Source organism: Mesoplodon densirostris, chromosome 18 (genome assembly GCF_025265405.1).
Source record: "Mesoplodon densirostris isolate mMesDen1 chromosome 18, mMesDen1 primary haplotype, whole genome shotgun sequence".
Lineage (NCBI taxonomy): Eukaryota > Metazoa > Chordata > Mammalia > Artiodactyla > Ziphiidae > Mesoplodon > Mesoplodon densirostris.
This window is the reverse complement of record NC_082678.1, coordinates 6828341-6849006: the sequence shown is the minus strand read 5'-3', so window position 1 is coordinate 6849006 and position 20666 is coordinate 6828341. Positions and strand designations below refer to the sequence as shown.

General features: G+C 54.1%; 1 protein-coding gene across 6 annotated transcripts in view; it reads right to left on the bottom strand.

The window, feature by feature from the left end:
- Positions 1–6147: 6147 nt before the first annotated feature.
- ATP6V0A1 (ATPase H+ transporting V0 subunit a1) overlaps positions 6148–20666 on the bottom strand; it is a 55395-nt gene continuing 40876 nt past the window's right edge. For 4 of the 6 annotated variants that reach the window (XM_060080340.1, XM_060080343.1, XM_060080345.1 and 1 more), the window contains exons 18-22: positions 19323–19430; positions 18342–18359; positions 13993–14110; positions 13525–13696; positions 6148–7743 (exon numbers count right to left, since the gene is read on the bottom strand). In XM_060080340.1, coding sequence (XP_059936323.1) covers positions 7650–7743; positions 13525–13696; positions 13993–14110; positions 18342–18359; positions 19323–19430 — 510 coding nt within the window. In that variant the 3' untranslated portion in view covers positions 6148–7649. The remainder of the gene's footprint in view (positions 7744–13524; positions 13697–13992; positions 14111–18341; positions 18360–19322; positions 19431–20666) is intronic. The other 2 variants (XM_060080342.1, XM_060080344.1) reach the window with 1 other exon arrangement.

Sequence of the window (20666 nt, the reverse complement as noted above, 5' to 3'; positions counted from 1 at the left end):
CTTCCGGGTTCCAAACCAGCTCCTGAGGGTGTTTTCTGGCCACACGTGGTGCAAGAGCGCGTGACTCTGGTGACTTCAAAAGTCCGGGGCCGGATGTGACTCGTAGTCCTTCACAAATGCCTTCAGGTACAGCGCGCTTTCACAGACAGATCACTTTCCTTCCGTCCATCCTACCATCCAATAAATATTTGAAGTTGATTTTGTACCAGGCACTGCCACCCCTCTTCCGGGGAGACCTACAAACCAAGTACTTATATAAACAAAGATTTACATTATGCAGTTGACCCTTAAACTTTGCATGTGTGTTAGGAGGGCCGACCCTCTGGCAGCCAAAATATAACTTTACAGTCAGCCCTCCTGTATCCAGGGTACCGCATCCGCGGACCATGTAGTATTGTAGCACGTATTTATGGAAAAAAATTCCTATATAAGCGGACCCGGCAGTTCAAACCCGTGTTGTTCAGGGGTCCACTGTACTTGTGATGCTGTGCACGGTCCCCAGCCAAAGGCTTCCAAAAGGAAGTGGCATTTAATCCGAATTAAGTTGGGATTGACTAGGAGAAGAGGGAGGGGAATACCATTCCGTGAAGAAAAAAATGCATATATGAAGACCCAGGAAGGGTAAAGAAATTGCTGAGCAGATCTGAGGAGCCAAAAGGTCAGGAAGCTGGAGGAGGGATGCACCCTGTGAGCCTGGACTGGCCATGGGGCAGGTCCTAGTGGGTGTAACAGGGGCTCTCATGTGATCTGTAAGCGGTAGCAGCAGCTGAACAGGATGGGAGTTATCTTCAGTTTACATCCTGGGAAACTGAGGGCCAGAGATAGGAAGTGACTCTGCAAAGATCAGTGACCAGTAAGACAGCAGGTCTGGGACTAGAACCAGGAACTCTTAACTCTCAGATAAGTGTTTTTACCACTATCCCCCAAGAGATGCAACTTTTCAGGCTGCTTACCAGCAGGGAGGGTTTGAGTGGGGCTGTGCAATGGCCAGGGGTGGTGGGCCCTTTTTTAAAGACTGCACTTTCAAAAGGGATTCTGAGTCCTTTTGGAGGCAGGTGTAGATTTTTCCAGATTGTCAGGCCTGAGTGCAGCTGCTTAGAGACAGGGAAGGGGTCAGAGGAGGGTTGGCCATCCAGGAAATCCAGAGCCTGGACTGAAGGAGCACATGGGAGGCCCCTGTGCTTGCTCCTCTGCCCCCTGCCCCCAGCTGCAGACTCAAGCTGCAGGGCCCCCTGCCTCGTTCCCAGCTCAGCGAGCAGCTAGTTCAGGAGGTGCAGCCCTGTTCCACCCAGTTCCTAACATCAGAAGGTTCTCAGCTTTTCCCAGAGAACAGCTCCTAGACCTGCCCAGAGAGATGGGCCCTCATGGAGCTACAGCTTGTAGCCCCCCAGGCCTCTCTACACTCCCTCCAACACCCCCTTCCAAACACCCCTGGCTTCAGGTGAGATTTGTCAGACTCTCCTCCTCCCAGGACCTGTTTTACCAGCAATTTGGATTTTAGGGAACACATTGCTTGGGGGAATTCGGCTGCAGGTCCACCGTCAGGCTCAGGGTGCCTCTCTGTGGGGTCTGGATTCATCCAGAATGGCAGACGGATGCTGGCAGGGGCAGCAGGGTGGGGACACCATCCGGGGAGGTTGGTAGCACATTCACAGCCTGAGCTCATGGATGTTTGGCAAGAGTGTCACCGATTACTCCTGGTGTGTCACACTGTCTTTCTCCTCTTCCCCACCAAGCTGGGAACTCTTTGAGGACAATAGGGGGGCTGGTTGAAGAAATTAAGTTGCATCAATAGGATGAAATAGCAAGCATTTGCTAAAAAAAAAGAAAAGAAAAGAAAAGTGAGGAAGATGTGTTGGTGCTGATTCGGAATGTTCTGCAAAGTGTTTTTTTTTTTTTGTATTTTTGTTTTTTCCTGTATACGGGCCTCTCGCTGTTGTGGCCTCTCCCATTGCAGAGTACAGGCTCCGGACGCGCAGGCTCAGCGGCCATGGCTCACGGGCCCAGCCGCTCCGCGGCATGTGGGATCTTCCCGGACCGGGGCACGAACCCGTGTCCCCTGCATCAGCAGGTGGACTCTCAACCACTGCGCCACCAGGGAAGTCCTGCAAAGTGTATTTTTTAAAAAGAGGTCGAGGAATTCCCTGGTGGTCCAGTGGTTAAGACTCAGCGCTTTCACTGCCGAAGACCCGGGGTTCAGTCCCTGGTCGGGGAACTAAGATCTCACAAGCCGCACGGCCAAAACAAAACAAAACAAAACAATTTTAGAAGATGTCAAATCAGGACTTCCCTGGTGGTCCAGTGGGTGAGACTCCGCTCTCCCAACGCAGCATAGTTCGACCAGGTTCGATCCCTGGTCGGGGAGCTAGACCCTGCACGCATGCGGCAACTAAAAGCCTGCATGCCGCAACTAAACATGCCGCAACGAAGATACCGCGTGCCTCAACTAAGACCCAATGCAGCCTAAATAAATAAATAAAAATATTTTTAAAAACCAGCTAAATATTGAGTTTATTTAAAAAGAGATGTCAAATCACTGGGTATAATACGTCCCATTTGTGTGTTTTTTTTTTAAGGCTATGTAAATAGTGCTTGCTTCGGATAAGGTACTGGGGCGCTGGAGCCGAAGACTTACTTTTATATTAGGGCCTTTTGTACTGTTTGATCCTTTTACCACGTGATACATTTGATTACTTTTTCTCCCCGCTCCTATCTCATCTCTTTCGTTCCTGCCAGCCTCCCTTCTGCCTGTGCACCCCAGAATCCCTCCAGATCCCTTGTCCCTCTGCCCTGCCAATCCAGTTGCCTGCCTGTCGCAGCCCTGCTAGGATCCCACCCATCTTACCTGTGGGGAGGGATGAGTCCTTCCCTGTCTGGCCACCAGGGGGCAGCCTACGCCTTGCCTTAGGTAGGCTGGAGAGGGAAGGGCAGGCACACAGGCTCAGATCTGAGGGGAGCTCCAATGCCCTTTCCACAGAGGGCTCCTGGGTAGAAAGAGACACAGTCCTGCCCAGGTCCCCAGTGAGGGACAGGAAAGGGGGGGGTTCGGAAGGTGGTGATGGAATTGTCCCCTATCTTTATAATACTGAGCAGGCCCAAAGTCACCCTCTCCACATGGGTTCTAGGATGGGAAGCATTCGCCGGTTGGGGGCACAGACTCACTAAGCAGATGCCTGGGGTCCAGAGATTCCACAGAAGGGGGATCAGGATAAAGGCCAAGACTGTTAAAAATAGGAGAAATGGGGCTTCCCTGGTAGCGCAGTGGTTGGGAGTCCGCCTGCCGATGCAGGGGACATGGGTTCGTGCCCCGGTCCGGGAAGATCCCACATGCCGCGGAGCGGCTGGGCCCGTGAGCCATGGCCGCTGAGCCTGCGCGTCCGGAGCCTGTGCTCCGCAACGGGAGAGGCCACAACAGTGAGAGGCCCGCGTACAGCAAAAAAAAGAGCAATGGAGCCATCCTGTTCCCTACCCCCACCCCAGGGCTCCTGGGAATTCCCACACCCTCCAGGGCTCAGTTCCCAGTTGGTCCCATCTTTAGATGGCTGGGCTGGAAGCAGCCCAAGGCCCTAGATCCTGGAAGCTCAGCTTAGCCAATGACCCGCTGTCCCAGGTCTTCTCATCCAGGCCAGGGAGGAGTTTCTTCCCGGGCAGGTCCCAGTCCTCCCTCCCCAGACCCATTTTATTGACCTACACCAGAAAGTTTACCAGTTTAAAGTGTACAACTCAATAGTGTTTAGTGTGGCCACAGAGTTGTGCAGCTGTGTCACCATAATCTAATCTGACATTTCCTCATCCCCCCAAAGAAACCCTGCCCCCAACCCCACCCGGCAGCGGGTCCTAGGCAACCACCCATCTGCTTTCTGTCTCTACAGATACGCCCATTCTAGACATTTCACATGAATGGAATTATACATTATGTGGCCTTGTGTCTGAGGTCCATTCTTGTTGCAGCAGTATCAGTATGTCATTCCTTTTTATTGTACAATAATACCCATTGTATGGATATACTGCCTTTTGCTTACCCATTCATCAGCTGATAAACATTTGGGTTGTTTCCACTTAGGGCTATTATGAATAATGCCACTATGAACACTTGTGCACAAGTTTGTGTGCCCACTTTTTCATTTTTCTTGAGTAGATATCTATAAGTTAAATTGCTGGGTCCTAAGTTAATCCTACGTTTAACATTTTGAGAAATGCCAGGCTGCTTTCCAAAGCTGCTGCACCATTTTACATTCCCACCAGCAGTGGATGGGGGTTCCAGTTTCTCCACATCCTTGTCAACACTTGTAATCGTTTATTTTATTTATTTATTTATTTATTTTATCTTTGGCTGCGTTGGGTCTTCGTTGTTGTGCACGGGTTGTGGTGCATGGGCTTCTCATTGTAGTGGCTTCGCTTGTTGCGGAGCACAGGCTATAGGCGTGTGGCCTTCAGTAGCTGTGGCACACGGGCTCGGTAGTTGTGCCTTGTGGGCTCTAGAGCGCAGGCTCAGTAGTTGTGGTGCATGGGCTTAGTTGCTCTGTGGCATGTGGGATCTTCCCGGACCAGGGCTCGAACCCATATCCCCTGCATTGGCAGGCAGATTCTTAACCACTGCGCCACCAGGGAAGTCCCTACACTTGTAATTGTCTTTTTTAAATTATTGCCTTTTTAGTGTGATGTGGTGTCTCCTCATGGTTTTGATTTGCATTTTCTTAATGACTAATGAGGCTGAGTACCTTTTCATGGGCTTATTGGCTATTCGTTTTTCTTTGGAGAAATGCCTGTTCAAATCCTTTGTCCTTTTAAAAACTGAGGTATTTGTCTTTATTACTGAGTTGTAAAAGTTCTGTATATATTCCAGATACAAGTTCCTTATTAGATACATGCTTTGCAAATATTTTCTTCCAGTGTGAGGGGTGTCTTGAACTTGTCCTTCAAAGCACAAAAGTTTTTAATTTTGCTAAAACCCAACTTATCTTTTATCTTCTTTTTTATCACTCATGCTTCTGACGTCATATCTAAAAACCACTGCCTAACCCAGGGTCAGGAAGATGTACTCCTATGATTTTCTCTAAGACTTCTCTTATGTTTAGGTCTATGATCCATTTTGAGTTAATTTTTGTATATAGTGGATAGCAGTCCAAATTTGTTCGTTTCCATGTGGGTACCCAGTTGTACTAACACCATCTGTTGAAAAGACTTTTTTCCCCAGTGAATTATCTTGGCTCCTGTGTGGAAAATCAGTCGACTCTACACGTTAGGGTTTGTTTCTGAACTCTCAATTCTAGTCCATTGATTCCTAGTTATCTGAGTCAGTAACAGAGAAGAGGTTAAAAGGGCTCGTTTACCTGAATGTCCACCCTCAACTTTTTGAGGAGTGGATGCTGGGTGTTGTACCCAGGGCTGCTCCAGGGCAGGTGGCCTGCCAGGGAGGAGAGGGTTTGAGGAGCATGGAATGAACAGGGTGTTCCTGCCCCTCCTGGAGCAGCAGTTGGTAGCCTGCTGTTCACATTCCTGGGCAGCCCCTGCCCTGGAGGCCCCAAGAGGGAGGAATGGAGAGGGAGGGCTGAGAAAGAATGTGGTCACCTTACATGGCAGTGAAGGGGAAGGTGCCCGCCCTGCCCACCCCGCCTGCCAGGACATCCCGTTGGGCTCTTGGGCTGCCTGCCTCAGCACCTCGAATTTTCCAGCTGCCCTCAGGAACCAACCCTACGCTGAGCCTCTGCCTACACCAAGGCCAAAGGCAATCAGGGCTCAAAATAGCCAGGCTGCTGAGCCTTGGAGAGCACACTCACAGGAGAGGAGGGTGGGCAGACGTCCAGGTCCCTGCTTCCCCCGGCTGTTTGGGTGTGTGGTGCAGAAAGCGGGACGGAGATGGGTCCCCAAGTCCCCTCCCCCACATGGGTAGTGTCTGAAAAGCTGCCTTGGCTCAGGGAGTGGGGCTCAGGGACTGGGTAGGCCCCTGGGAAACCCGAGATAAGATGAGAATTTCACAAACTAACTGCCTGGCCAGGGCCACTGCAACTGCGGTCTTTGATTAGAGGAAAAAGCAGAAATGCTGGCAGAGGGAAGTGGCAGGTGTAAGGATACTAGGTGGGCTCGGGAGGGCTGAGCCTTGAGTGACACAGGGGCTGCGGGCACGCAGACAAGCAGCCTCCCTGACAGAGTCACACACACTTTATTCCACACGGGAATGTCTGAACAGAAGGGCCTTGGGCAGGAGTCCTGACAAAGAACTCTGCTTCAAACCCCCGCCGTAAACAGAGCAAAGATCATCACGTAAACCACAGGGACCGGAGGGAAGGGGGCTCTGCACAAGGGCTGGGTCGGGTCACACTGGCTACTGCGCGGTGACGCTGGGGCGGGTGGCCCAGCCTGGGAGAGTCCAGTGAGCAGCGCTAAGCAGCCCCCAGACAAGCAGGGGATAGGGGTGAGGTGGGAAGGGGCCAACCAATTGAGGGGGTCCTCTCGCCCACTGAAGGCACGGGGATCTGTTTAGCTGAAGCAGCCCAGGCTGCTGTGCCAACGCATGATTAAAAGGCCCCAAGATCCACGTCCTGGCGTGGGCGTGACAGGGGCGGCGGCCCTTTGGGGGCGCTCCCCACCAGCCCTGACAGGGCAGGGCCACGCAGCTCTCACAGCCGCACGCACTGGCGGCCCTGCCAGCCGCCTCCCATCAGCAAATGGTAAATGACGTTGACTTTCCCTGCCCAGGACCCACTTGCTCGACTTGGGGTCGGTGTGGAAGTGGGGAGGGGCGCCGGTGGGCAGAGCAAGGCAAGTCTGCAGGCAGAGCCACCCCTGATGACTACGGTTCTGCACTCAAGACTCGTGACTGGGGGTGGGGAAAGGTCTGCGGGTCTGCACCAGGAAAGAGCACGGACTGGACCCTCTGCCCCGAGGGCGTGCTTGCAGCCCACGCATGGCCTGAGAAGCAGCCGCCAGAGGAGCCAGCCAGGACCTCTGCTTTGGGTCCGCCCTGCTGTGTATGTTATGCTGAGTGCTAAAAGGGCATTCTGGGAAGGAGGAGGAGAGGGTGTGAGTTTAGGGTGGGGGTCAGGAAGGTGGTGCAGGGTATCCAGGGACCCTTGGGGCTGCCAGGGAGAAGCCACGCACGCTGGCACAGTTGGGTCCAGCTGAATTCCTGATTAATGAGGGCACTGAAGACCAGAGGGGGTGGGCAGAGGACAGAAACACCATCTTCCTGGACCCACCCCTGCTAATCCAAGAGTGGGGAGTGTTAAAGAGCACCCCATCCCCAACCAGGAAGGGGAGTGGTGGCAGGAGCAGGGGGCTCAAAGTCTGGGTGCGGACAGCGAAGGCGCTCCCTCCAAGCGCTCTGGGCTCCTGGGCAAACGCACAAACTGCTTCACCACCAGGGGGCAGAGGAAGGGCTGGACAGAGGCTGGGAGGGCGAGGAGGGTGCTCAGTGGGAGTGGGTTTGAGTGACCGCTCGGGCCCGCTTCTCTCCAGAAAATCACTGCACTACAACACACAAAGCTGGAGGTGGCGGGGGACCCAGGAAGGGCTGGGTATCTAAATGACTCACAGGTGGCTGGGGGAAGGGTGGCAGGGATCACAACCAACAGGCAAGCAGAGCACAGCTAATCACCGGGGAGGGAGCGGGGAGGGCAGAGGGCGCACAGCCCCCCCCCCCCAGGGGCTCATTCGTCAAACTTCCCTTCTCGGATGTGCTCGAAGGAGAAGGGTAGGAACTTGAAACCCGTCCCGCTGTAGAATTTATTCTGGAATTCCACCCTGGAGAAAGAGAAGGGGAGAGTCATCATTCCACAGAAACCTTTTGGGACTCCACGGTTGGGCCAGAAAGATGACCCACCCCAAGCTCCCCGAGCCTCCTACCGCCCACAACCCTAATCCCAACACAACCTCCCACTCGTGACGCCCAGGGCCTGCCCTCGGCAAGAGGGCACACCAGTGCGCTGGCTTGGCCTCAGTTCCTGCTCCGTCCTGCTCAGCGGAGAGTGTGTTTATGCAAAACTCTCTGCAGAGGGCCATGTGCAAAAAACGTTCAGTTGGCCTGAGTCTCTAACGACGAAGAAGAGTCCCCCCAACACCCCCTTCCTGGCAGGGCCCACAGCGGACCTCCAAGGGAAGCCTGTGAGTGGCCACCAGCTCAGCGCAAGGAACCCTGGCAGGCGCCACTGTTTTCTTGTTTATTTCTCTTCTCGGGGGAGGAAGGAGAAGGGAGGGTTGCTAGTGAAGAGGCTTTTGACTTAGGGGAGGAAATTCCCAGGAAAGGGGGAAGTTAGGAGGGGAAGTCTTCTCAAAGCAACGGCCAAAATATTCTCCAACTACAAAAACATCTAAGAAAGAATTCTCCTCTTGGGGACTGAAAGGAAAAACAGCTTTAGCTCCCTTCCCCGGCAGCCCAGCATCCATCCCTGATGGTCTCCCTGGGCCCTTCAGACTCTGAGGGGGCAGGAAGGAGCACACGCCTGTACGCAGAGCCAGGCTGCGAGTTCGCCCTGGATGTCTGCCCAGCCACCACATCACCACCAAATATGGGCAGAAAAATGCATGATTCAGAGGATAAGAAAGCCAAGGAGAGCTGCCCTGAGGAATAGTTTCCACTCAGTGCTGTGTGACCCCGGGGGCCCCAGATCCCTGCGATAGCAGGCTGCGCTGCGCTGGGCCGGGGGCAGGCCGTGCTGGGCCGGGGGCAGGCTGCAGGCAGCGGTTTGACTGCACAGCAGGGCGCCAAGGCGCTCTCCACCTTCATGCCCCTCACTCAGCCTTCAGCCTTCAGCCAGGGCGGCCTCCCTCCAAGATAAGGGAGAAATCAGTGAAAAGGGAGCGGGAAGAGGACTGTCTGCTGGTGGCCCCGAGATGTCCCCAGAGGCCCCTTCAGCCCTGGGGCGCCGGCTGAGGACACTGACTGCAGAGCTGCCAGCCCCACCCGCTGGGGAGAAGTGGGGAACAGAATTTTCTGTGTGGGCCTAAGAACAGGCAGCCTTCTCCCCGACCGCACATTCTGGGGGCCACACCAAGGCCCCCAAAGCCTCCCGGCCCCTGGAGGATTCCCATCGGTGTCTCGGCCAAGCCTCCCTCCGAGTAAATGGGATCCGGGAGGGGGTATTTCAAACTGCCGTCAGTCACAGGACTCAGCCCTGAGTCCCAACACCTGGAGAAGAGGGCCCAGCTCCCGAGGCCTCCTCTGGGGGAATGCGGTGGGGATGGGGGCAGGTTCCTGCTTCCTGCCCGCTGCTGTGACGACTGAATCCTCCACGCTGGGTACGCTGTGTCTGCACACGGCAATGGTATTTCACTTCCTTCGTTCAACAGTGTACAGCCAGACGGTGGGCAACTCACCTTGGGGTCTGTGAGGTATCTGAACTCTGACCTCTGGCTGGCTCATTACACAAACAATTCTAACTCCAGACTGGGTGAATGGAGAAGCTGCAGACGTTCTCAGACGCCTGAGGGATCACCACCCTTCTCTTGGCCTCACCTACATCAGGGGACACACGCCTGGGATGGGGGCACATAAAGTTCTGCTGTGTGAGCAGATGGGCGGTCCCTCTGACACACCACCTGACACCACCTTGCCCACCAGCTGCTGCTCGAGGTTAGGGACTTAGGGTGGCCCCCACCAGGGACATCTTGGGTATCTCAGCGTCAGCCTGACTTCGCCTCCCTTCTCAGCCGTGCTCACCCTAACATCCCAGCACAAAGCTGGAAAGCAGTTTCCCTGTTGGTCTCCCCGCCCTCTCCTCCCTCCCAGCCAGGGAACTGTGTGCTTCCTGAGAAAGTATAAACATGAAGTTCTCTGTGCCGGGGCTCAGCGGGGCCCCGCTGGCTGCCCTGCAAGTTCTTCCTTCTTGAGGGGCTCTGCTCGGGGCGCCTCCATGGACCCTGCCACGCCCCAGGCCACTAAAACGCATCTCAGGATGCAGACGTGAGGAGAGCCTCAGGCAGTCAGTGGGGTTCTCTTGTCACCCCTGCCAGCTCCCGCACCTGGAAAAGGCAACCCAGTGGCCCAGGAGGACTAACTGGGAGTCCCCAGAGACGGTACTCCTGCTACGTGACAGAAACCGTGTCTTCTCAAGCGAATGAAGGGGAAAGTCTGGGCCTCTTCCCTTGCCTGTGGGGATGTGACCGAGGGGAGGCAGTTTTAGAAAGATGGTTCTGTCCCTCTCCGAGCAGTGCCGGGGCCATGGGGTCACACTTCAGGTGTTCTCGTTCTCCTGGGCAGCCACCCTGCGGGGTCCTGCTGTGGCGCCACTGAATTCCTTACAACAAACTGGTCCCCAAATCTGCCCCTTTGGCTCCCAGTCTGTGAGTGTTCATGTGGAATCTGTTAGCTAGGAAGGGATGAGGCTCCTGTGAAAGCAGGCCATGGGGCAACAGTCTTTCTGCTAATGGCGGTCCGGTGTCCACAGTGAAAACCACAAATCATACCCCTGCGCCTTTGCCTTTTCTGAGGAAGAAAAGACGTCTCATTATGGTAGCCAAGAAGACCAAGCACAATACACACAGTTGGTGGGAGGAAAAAAGACAGACGTGACTCAGGAGGAGACGGAATTAGCAGGCGGGTGCGTGAACCCAACTCGCTGCTGTTTCCAGATGTCACCTGCCTCCTCATGACCCTACACGAACCTCAGACCTGCGGTGTATCCTTGCTTTCAAATCACATGTTTTTTTCTTGTCCCCACCAGAGACCCAGAACTTGTGTACCGGGGCAGCCCTTGCGTCAGGATCAAGAAGCCCCAGCTGAACACCAGGGGTGAAGTGACAGGTATGAAGATGCCCAGGCTGGACGCCAGGAGAAACTGCAGCAATGTCCCTGCAGCCATTTTCAGTGGGCCCAGCCGTTCCCACCCCCAAGAGGATGGCCTCGACTCGGAATTCCTGCAGTCCTGCTGGACTGAGACCCAGGGATCCTCGAGGCACGTCCACACTCGGCCAGGAGGGGGTGCATGAGCACCAATTCCATTCACCCCTTTCTGGTGGTGGGGGAGATGCTCCAAACAGGCCCCCAGTGATGGGATTCTGAAAGCTGCACAAAGGAGTTTTCACTGTCTTTTCTCTTCTACCCAGTATTTCCACTACCCAACAACAGCAACCACCCACCACCCTGCAAGTACAGTATGTCTGACCGGCCTACTCCTTGCAAACTGCATCTGCGAGGCATTCAAGTGGTATCATGTGCATCCCCCTGGGGTCTCCCTTCTCTCTAACGGACTGGAAGCAGATCTTTACAGGGGCCACAGCCCTCTCCGCAGGGCAGCCGCATCTGCAACTGAACACAGGTTTACGGCGTGCCAGGGCACCGTGGCAGTCACTCAGTCTGGGCGTTATTTCCTACTTAATCACAGCAACCTTGTCACAGGGACATTATCCTCTCTTTTCACATGAGAGTAAGTGAGGCTCAGAGTAAGTGCTTTCCTCAGGGTCACCCAGCCAGCACCGGCAGAGCTGGCATTTAAACTCGGGTCACCCGATTCTGAAGCCTGCTCTCTCGCCACTTGTCACTTCCTTGGGCTCGTTCATGAGGACGTGGGAAGACACCTTCACTCGGAGCCCGCAGGTGAGCCTGAGGAAGAAGTAACCCTGAAGGCAGCAAAGCATGACCTCCCAGTCGCCTCAGCTCATTCTGGACGACAGGCCTGAGCCCAGGCGGCCCTCCTTGCCCCGTGGCGTGCCTGGCTCACGGCTCTGACAGGTCTGTTCCAGCTCCTTGGCGGCTCCCACCCACCCAGGGAGGATGCAACAGGTTCCCCACTTGGGCTGGAGTCAAGGCAGCGTGGTAACTGTTCCCTCAAGCCCAGGGCTCAGGAGACGGGGAAGGGAATAGGCAAGGAAGCCAAGAGGGCAAGAAAAAGTGAGTCACCCCAGGGTGGCAGCACAGATGTCCCCTCGCACCGAGCGGTAGGAAGTGTGCTGGGGCGAGCGTGCGCTGATAAGCTGGGAGCCGGGAGCGTGGCCAGCCTCCTGGCTCCCAGTAAACAACAGCTGGGCGGGGAGGGGACGGGAGGCGGGAAGAGAGGGCCAGGCCTGAGAAAGCACCATGTACTGACGCAGCAGGACAGACTCTTCTAAAGTTTTTGTGGTACGCAGGCCTCTCACTGTTGTGGCCTCTCCCGTTGCGGAGCACAGGCTCCGGACGCGCAGGCTCAGCGGCCATGGCTCACGGGCCCAGCCGCTCCGCGGCATGTGGGATCTTCCCGGACCGGGGCACGAACCCGTGTCCCCTGCATCGGCAGGCAGACTCTCAACCACTGCGCCACCAGGGAAGCCCCAAAGGAGCTTTTGAGGGAAGCGTAAGTCCCAGCCACGGCTCACCCTTACATGCCTCACGTTCCCCCTCTGTAATTTAGAACAACCAACGGCGGACTCTTTGAGCAGGCTCAGTCGTAACCAAGCCAGGAGAAAAATCAAAGATAAAGGGAGTGGGGAAGAGGTTTCTCAGGTTCAGATTTTGGTTTTCTTCTGGTTTCGAGAAGTGATGGAAAGAGACCGTCACGGCCCTCTTCTGACCTTGAGGTCATTAACACCACAGATCATCTCGTCTAGGGAGCCCTAAGGTAGGGTCAGTGAGTTTGTGAGCCCCTAAACTGGTAAAACTGTGTGCACACATTGAGGGGGGTGTTTCTCTGAGGAGAGGGTCTAGAGCTTCCAGAGCCACTGGACCCCAAAAGAGAGGGAGAATCATAATGTTAAGGGGGAGATGGAGACTCGAAGATGTAGGGTTTGAGGTAGGGTAGCCAGATAAAGTACGGGATGCCCCGCTTTTAGTATAAGTATGTCCCATGGACGTTCGGGAAATACAGTAAAAAAAATATTCACTGTTTATCTGAAATCCAAACGTAACTGAGTGCCCTGTAATTTTATTTGCTAAACCTGGGAACCTTACTTTGAGGTCATGGAGTCCCAGTCCGGACGAGACCCCAGATCTCCCACTCCCTGGGACTGAGCTATCTCCATGCAGAGCCATTAAGAGCCAAAAACGACATTAAAGAAAGCTAACGAATCCAAAACCTGCCCTTCAGAAGAAGCGGCTTCAGTGTACTGAGCTAGCGTGCTATGGAGCCAAGAATCCCCCTACTCACATAGAGCTGCCAGGGGTCCTACCCAAAGCCACTGGCACGATGACAGAGTAATAAGGGGGACGAAATGAGGGCACAGTGTGCTCTAGCACTTTCCTGGACGTAGAATCTATTCCAGAGCAGCTTTCATTGCTCTCAAGACAGGAGAGAGTTATGCCAGTGTGAAAACCCCCCCCAGACAAACAAAAAAACCCCAGCAGATCTTTTAAGCCATAATCAAGAGCACTGAAGAAGGCTGAAGACAGGGAGAGCAACGGTGACAACACTCACCAGAGAACCCTCCCTGGCGGCTGCGAAAGCGAGCTGTGCTTTTCTGTGGACATTTCCTGAGGCTCACTACCAAGTATGTCCTTGGGTATGAGGATGTGAAAGCAGATACTTCCTAGTGTCTCTGGATTCTGGACAGCAGTAAAACTGCCCTCGGTGCAGCTAAGGACACGTCCCCCCGCCTCGGCCCCGCGCTGCCCCTCACCAGTGTAACCGCAGCGCGTGGAGGAAGGCTGAGAGGCCCTCCATGATCAGGAGGATGGCCACAGTCAGGGTGGCAAAGGCGGCGAAGATGAAGAACAGCGCCAGACCTCCCGCCAAGCTCTTCACGCTTAGGCCGATGTGGATCACCATGGTCCAAAGCACCTCAGACAGCTCTGCGGGACGGGGAGAGACGTGGCATCCGGTTCAGCCGGGCCAGCGGCGCCGCAGGCCTTGCGTTGTGCCCTGCCACCCCCCAGTCGCAGTCTTCCTGGCCCCCCGGCTTTCTGCGACCTTCCCAGCTACCCGGGCAAAAGCACAGATCCTCCCATCTGTACATCATTCCCTCTGGATTCAGGAGTCAGTAATTCCAGAGGCTTTACATAATCTCCACTCTCTCTAAGCCCCCACCTGAGGGAGTGCCCGGAGAAGGGGAGAAACATAGTTTTTGACCTGAGAGAAATACACTCACGTGCATGAGCGAGGCTGAGGGCCCAGAGCCGCAGGTAGGAGGCGGTGTTGGAGATACAGCCCAGGCAGTACTCAATGGTGTGGATGGCCTGGTGGACCATGGTGTCCCCAAAATCAAACTGTCATGGGAGGAAACCAGAGAGGAGATATAAGGCTGGGAGGGGAGTGTGCAGGGCTCTGAGCGCTGGCACGAACGGCTACATGGGCCTGGAGCCCCCGGTGCTGAACTCCTGGTGGGGATTTCAGCCGTGCCGTCCCCAGAAATCCTGCCTGGCTGAGCCCCTGACTGGGACACTCCATGCCCCTCAATACATCACATTTTAATGAACTACATCTTAATGAGACTCTTCTCAACACATCTGCTTTTTCTCCCCACTAGGCTTTCAGCTCCGGAGTGGCTGCGTGTCGAGGTAAGGGCGGTCTGGGAGCACCCGCTCTGGCTGACCTCCACCTCAGGGTGCCTGGGAGCGGAGTACCCTCCTCTGAATGAGCCAGGAGGGCAGGAAGGGCTCTGCCCCGGGTCGTACGTCAGGGGACAGGCCACCAGGCTGGAAACCGCCTGGAGAAGACTAAACCTCTGCAGCCACTTCTTATTTTCACAACACGTGGGCGGCAAGATAACCTCCTTTTACTTTTGAGACTTCTGAAAAGATCACACAGGGACGTCTTAGCAAAAGTTTTACAAATTCTTACTTGGACACGTGGATGAAGACTAAACAGAACGTGTATTGTTGTTTCTGTTTTCCTCACGCTCCCTTTCTTCCAGTTTTTGTCTCAACATCAGAAATTATCTGCAGCGTAAAGCGGAGGGGCTGGAGCGAGCTTCCGGGAGCTCCCTGTTAGGGCTGCTCCAAGCCGGGCTGCTTGAGAAGCCGCAGGCACGCTTCCGGGCCTCACTCTCCTGGGTGGGGCCGCAGCCACTGAAGGCCAGGAGGTGGGCCATTCCCCTCCCGGGGGCCTCCCCGCCCCTGCCCACATGGTCCAGACCAGACTCCAGGAGCAGAGGGCCACTGCCCAGTGGGCCTCCCCAGCTTGCCCTGCCCACAGGTCAGAGTCTATTTTTCACCAGTTTCTTTGCAGACTCACATGACTTCACCCCCAAAAGATACCAGAAAGAAGTGTCTTGAGAAATCACATGGGGCCAGGAGAGGAGGGCTGGCTGGTAAGGCGCTAACGGCCCAGGCCTCACAGGCACGGCCAGTGGGGAGAGGGGCCAGCTCCAACTCGCCATGTCTGGGCTTCTGCCTCATTTCCCCTCACCTCTGACTATCTACACCCAGAGTACTTCTGGGCTTTTCTTCTGAAGCAGGCTCTTCCAAGTCTCCTAGTTACCCCGAAAACTAGGGTAATCACAGTCACCGGAACCCCAACGTGCTGTTAAGAGCTCTTTGCCACCAATGCTGGCCGTCGCACCAAAGCCCATGTTCTGAGGAAGGACAGGCCTCCAGCTCCAAGGAGCGCAGGGCTTTAACTAAGAGCCCTGAGAAAGAAGCGAGTGCAGGGCTCCCTCAGAACCAGCCCCTTTCAGCATTTTTATTCCACCTTGAGTTTCTCCCATGAACAGCTTCCCTTCCAGCCACTGCTCTCGCTTTTTCCTCTCCTCCATTCCCAACTTCCTGCTTTGCAACCCTGGGTGAGTTTTCTTATCTACGTAGTGGGGGGAGATATTAAGTGGGGCGAGAATTAAGTGAGAAACCCAGGCAAGCGCTCAGAAGTCCGTCACGGCCCCGTGCGAGTCCGCTGCGACCGACCCCTCCCCTCCCGCGCCCTCTCGGCCCCGCACGCCTCCTTCGCACGCTCCCCTCACCTCCCAGCCAGGAGGTCTAACAGACATCCGTGACCTGAGCCTCTGCAGCGTCCGCCACTAGTCCCTTGTCCTCCTCCCTCTCGGGAAGGCTCACCCCCTACCTCTGGATGCTCCTCTCAGCCTCCTCCTTGGTTCCTCCTTAAGTGCTGGAGTTCCTGCCTTGGCCCTTAACGTCTCTCCTGCGGCGCGGCCACGCCAGGAGGGGCTCACAAACGGACGCCTCTACTTCCGGGCCGCCTGTTTCCAACCAGCTGTGACACATCTCCTCCTGCTGCAGCACAGGTGCTTCCAACTCGACGCCACCCAAACTAAACTCAGCGATGGCTCTCCTCTGACCCACCGAGACCTACTTCTACTCCTCGTCCCATGTCTAACAGGGGGTCACTACTGGTGCCCCAGGCACCCAAAGCTGGACGTCGAGCCCGACTTTTCACTCACTCTCACTGCCGGCATTCATGAAGGCACTGGGGCCTGCAGCTTTTACCTCCTTCATCTCATACTGGTCCCTTCCTTTCCAACTCCCACTGCAAATGCCTTCAAGCCTCCCAGTTCTTTCCCGACTCCTCTCACACGGTGCCCCTCCCCCATCCAACACACCGTCTACCCTCCACTAGGGCATTTCAGCAATGGCATGCACTGTGTCACTTCCAGCTTCACTGCCCTCTGACGCTCCTTCTTACCTAAACGCTCTACCATGGCTGGTGCCCGCCAACCTCTAGCCTCACTTCTCACCGGTCCCTCAACTCCTGACTCCGAGCTCCAGCCAAGCTGAATACTCGTTTATCACCAAAATGTGTCTTGATGACGCAGGCCTCTGTATCTTTATGATAGTTATACACACTGATGCATCCGCATTCCCTCCCTCTCTCCCTCCACAGAGACGCCGGCTTGACCAAACTAACCTCAGCAATAATTTCCTTAGGGAATCCTTTCCAGGTCTCCTCTTCCCTACCCCCACCCCAGTGTTTGTCAGGTGCCCTCTTCCTGTGCTCCCACAGCATCCTGGGCACACCTTGATCACAGACTGTGTCCTAAATTTGGGAGTTCCTTGAAGGCAAGGACTTGTTTTTCTTCTCTCAGTTCCTGCAGCTCTAAACAGAGTGCTTGGCACATGGAGGGTGGATGAATGGATGGGTTGGATGAATGCACCTAGCGAGATGACACAGTGGGGAGAGGTCCCACTGACCCTTGCTGAGTGGTTACAGCCTTCAAAACTTTCCCCGACAACTGATGAGCCTGGCTCTGGTTTGCAGCTGGACTGTCCATGCCCCAGGGAGAGGGACTGCTGCTTCCACCGGTGACGTATTTAGGTAACTGAGACAGTTATCTAAACCTGGCTGTAGAGAACTAGACTGTGTATGTACCTGATGATGATAAAATGTCCTCACTACTTAGGACGCTGTGGGAAACTGAACCTCTGAGGGAGCTGGGGGGCCAGAGACTGGGAAGGCTGAATCCCAGTCCATCTTGTTTGGATGTCAACTCCCCCGGGACGTGGCTACAAGTGAGGACTATGCTGACAGACACCTTCCAGGCGGCTCAGCCTGTGGCTCTGCACAGATGAGTGGTCCAGAGGAACACAGAAGCTCCTAGATGCCAGCAAAGGAGCCTCTCCGGCCTTCTGGAAGACCGACAACTGTCTGCTTTCACACAGAACAGCAAAGGTTTTTCCCATTCCCATCCCACTGCCCCCTTAGAGAGGACCAGGAAAGCCAGAAAAGGGACAGGTCTGGGTATTTTAGAGAGAAATTTGGGGGGAAGATGCAAACAGTGCAGCAAGGCCTATTAAAAACCCAATTCAGAACTTGTATATTGCTAAATGAACTACTGCTGAGCTAGAAGGCCTTCTACTCTGGCTGTGGCCAGAATATTTAGCCAACTTTCTAAATATGTTGTCCTCTATGTGTGACTGGTATAATATGAACTCCTTTCACACAGATGGATTGTTTTTTCTGGGATGCATCTGAGAGGCAAAGCCTCCTTTTGAAAACTGTCTACCTCCCAACTGGGTCACGTGGAGGTAAAGCTGACCCCAAGCGAACGTCCAGCATTCTCATTCCAAGCATCATCAAGCCGATGAGGGCAGCAGGAAGAGGTTGGCTGCATCTCAGACAGGGAGGAAGGGCGAGCTTTCCCATAAGCACTCAGAGGAGCAGGGAGGAAACAGTTATTCCCGGGGCAGAGCGACCATACATAACAACACAGGAGAGGAAGGCAGGGGCCAATGGGATTTAACTCCCAAGGGGAGTCACTTCAAGAATGCCAATGCAGACATTACTTGTAGCTCCTTTAAAGCCATTCTCAAGGCAGTAGATCAGCAAAGTCAATGAAACAAAGACAGAGGTGACTGACATGAGATGCAGTTAATGGAGATGAGCTTTTTCAGAACACGGGTTCACAAACTGGTTAGAAATGGCCAGTGAGATGCAGAATACATGGGTGTCATGTGTGGCCCCAGGATGCAGCAGGGACAGCAGAGTGATCACAAGGACGGGAAGAGAAGCCCCAGATAAACATGAAGCTAAAGCCAGCTTGTTTCTTACCACTTCATCCTCGGTAGGCTTGAAAACACAAATTTACACTTAGTGGGAAGCCATGCCACACACAAGGTCACAAGTCATGAGCACAAGGCTACTGATTGCTTCTTGGGGGCGGGGGCGTGGGGATTGTGAACGTTATATGGTCTGACATTGGAGGCAAGCCTCCTCAGCATAAACGGAGAGCAAAGTCAGCAGGACCAAGAGTGTTGATACTTAATTTTTAAAAGGCATCCCAAGCCTTGCAATTTTTTTTTTAAAGTCATACACATAGCAGACGTGGTCAGTCAGACTGCAAAGTCCAGTCCCCTGGGTCCTCAACTCCTTTTCTATTTGTTTTAAAAAGAATATACTGAATAGATGAGGTTCAAAAGTTCAGCTCAGAGGCTTTGGGGTACGAACGGTCAGGCAAGGAGATTGGATTTTAAAAAATCCAATGGTGGTTTAAGGAAAAGTCTAGCTTGGCTAAACTAGACTAAACTTGGCTAAAAAGTAGGCGAGTCACATTTTTAAAAGGCTCAATAACATGTCTGCAACAAGAGCACATTAGTGGAACAGGACTTCAAAAGTCCCAGTGATTAAAGTTCCAACAGGAACCGTTCTGGGGAGGGGCAAGGGATGAAGGAGCCGCCGTAAGTGGCCTGGGTTTCTGGTCGTAAGAGCTGGGGCGCTGGGGCCGCCTCTGCCTCGGCCCCGAGGAGAGCAGTCGATAACTGAGATCTGCGTGCAGAGTACTGTGGGCCGCTTGGAACTCAGGAAGCCGGACAACAGAACAAAACTGCTGCGGGCTCTGCAGGCAACACCTGGAGTTCAGAGCAGGGACCATTGGAAAAAGCTGTAGTGCCCTAAGAGGTCCAGAAAGCAAGCTGATCCTCGTATTAGTCTTTTCATTTTTTCAAGGAGCGGACGGGAGTGAGGCCACTTAGGGACACAAGACTAGGGCTGACCCGAGGAGGGAGGAGAGGAAGCCCACACCACTGATCTTACCTCCTCTGTGTCCTCTGAATGGGTGGAGAGCTGGTCATGCTGAATAATCTCAGCATCCTCCTCTGTCGGTCCGTTGCCCACCCTGATCCCACCAAAGTTGAGAGTTCCCTACACAGATGAACAGAAAGAGTAGAATTTGCCTGGGCTTTAATGTGACATTCTGTGACGTGGGGAAGGGCGATGGTTAGTACATACAAACCTCAGAAAAGCATATATTCTAACAACAAAAACAAAACCCACTGATCCAACAGCTAAGTAAAACCAAGCCACTGTTCCCATCCCAACTACCACCGCCCAGGCCCAGCCCGAACTACATGTAGCACCTCATCCTGATCAGAGGCAACAGGCAGTTCCTGCTGCACCAAGAGACACCAACCTTGCCTTGGCCAACGCCGACGCAGAGTCCTGCTTGCATGAAAAGCTTAATACGAACAAAGTCTCCTAACAAGCGCAGCTCTATCTGTAAAGAGTTCAATGGCCTAAGTTTTTCTGGAACTAAAGATTAGACTTTCTAAGAGGGAGGACAGCCAAATGACATGGTGACTGCAACCCAGTCTGTTCAGATGGCAACAGGAGCCCGAGAGCTCCAGCAACCTCTCCCTGAAATGTACCAGGTCTCTGCCCAGGAACAAAGGACCTCCCAGGTCACAGAAGAAAAAAAAGCTTTATGTACATTAGCTTGTAGCTAGAGAATACTGACTTAAAATAAAACAGAACCAAAAAAAGCCTGATCCTATCCTTCAATGGAGGATTCTGGAGTGTTAACGCAACTCTTCCACAGGCAGGTGGGCGGATGCTGACTGGCTGCTTGCTGCCTCTCACTCCCCAGGCAGTTTTCAGCAGGGTCCCTAGGACCAGGATTTCTAAGTCAACCTGACTTGGAAAAGTTTGGGTTTACTGAGGCAAAAGGACTTTTGGGGTACGAAAACCAGGCAGAACTGGGGTTAAGTCTGACAGACACCACTTAGTGCTAACCTGCCAGAGAGTGAAAAGGAGCTGAAGAAACAGCTCCAAGACCCACTTCATGTGGTTTCTGTCAGGGGAGTCAAACAAGGCAAGAGTTCAAAGACCGCTCTCCTGCAAAATGGCCTCTGAGCAGCAGCGCAAAGAACGTGCACACAGCTTCGGTCAATTGCCCCAAGGTCCCTACTCGCAGCTTCGCCTCTGGTGGGCATCTATGACCACAGCATACGACCATCAACCCTCAGGGTTTGGGCAGATTCTCTCTCTTCTTCTAGCAGTGGTCAGAGAACCAGTTGCATCAGAATCACCTTGAAAGCTGCACTTCATTAAGCAGAGATTCTCAAATACCACCCCCAGAAATTGTAAATTTAGTAGGTCTGG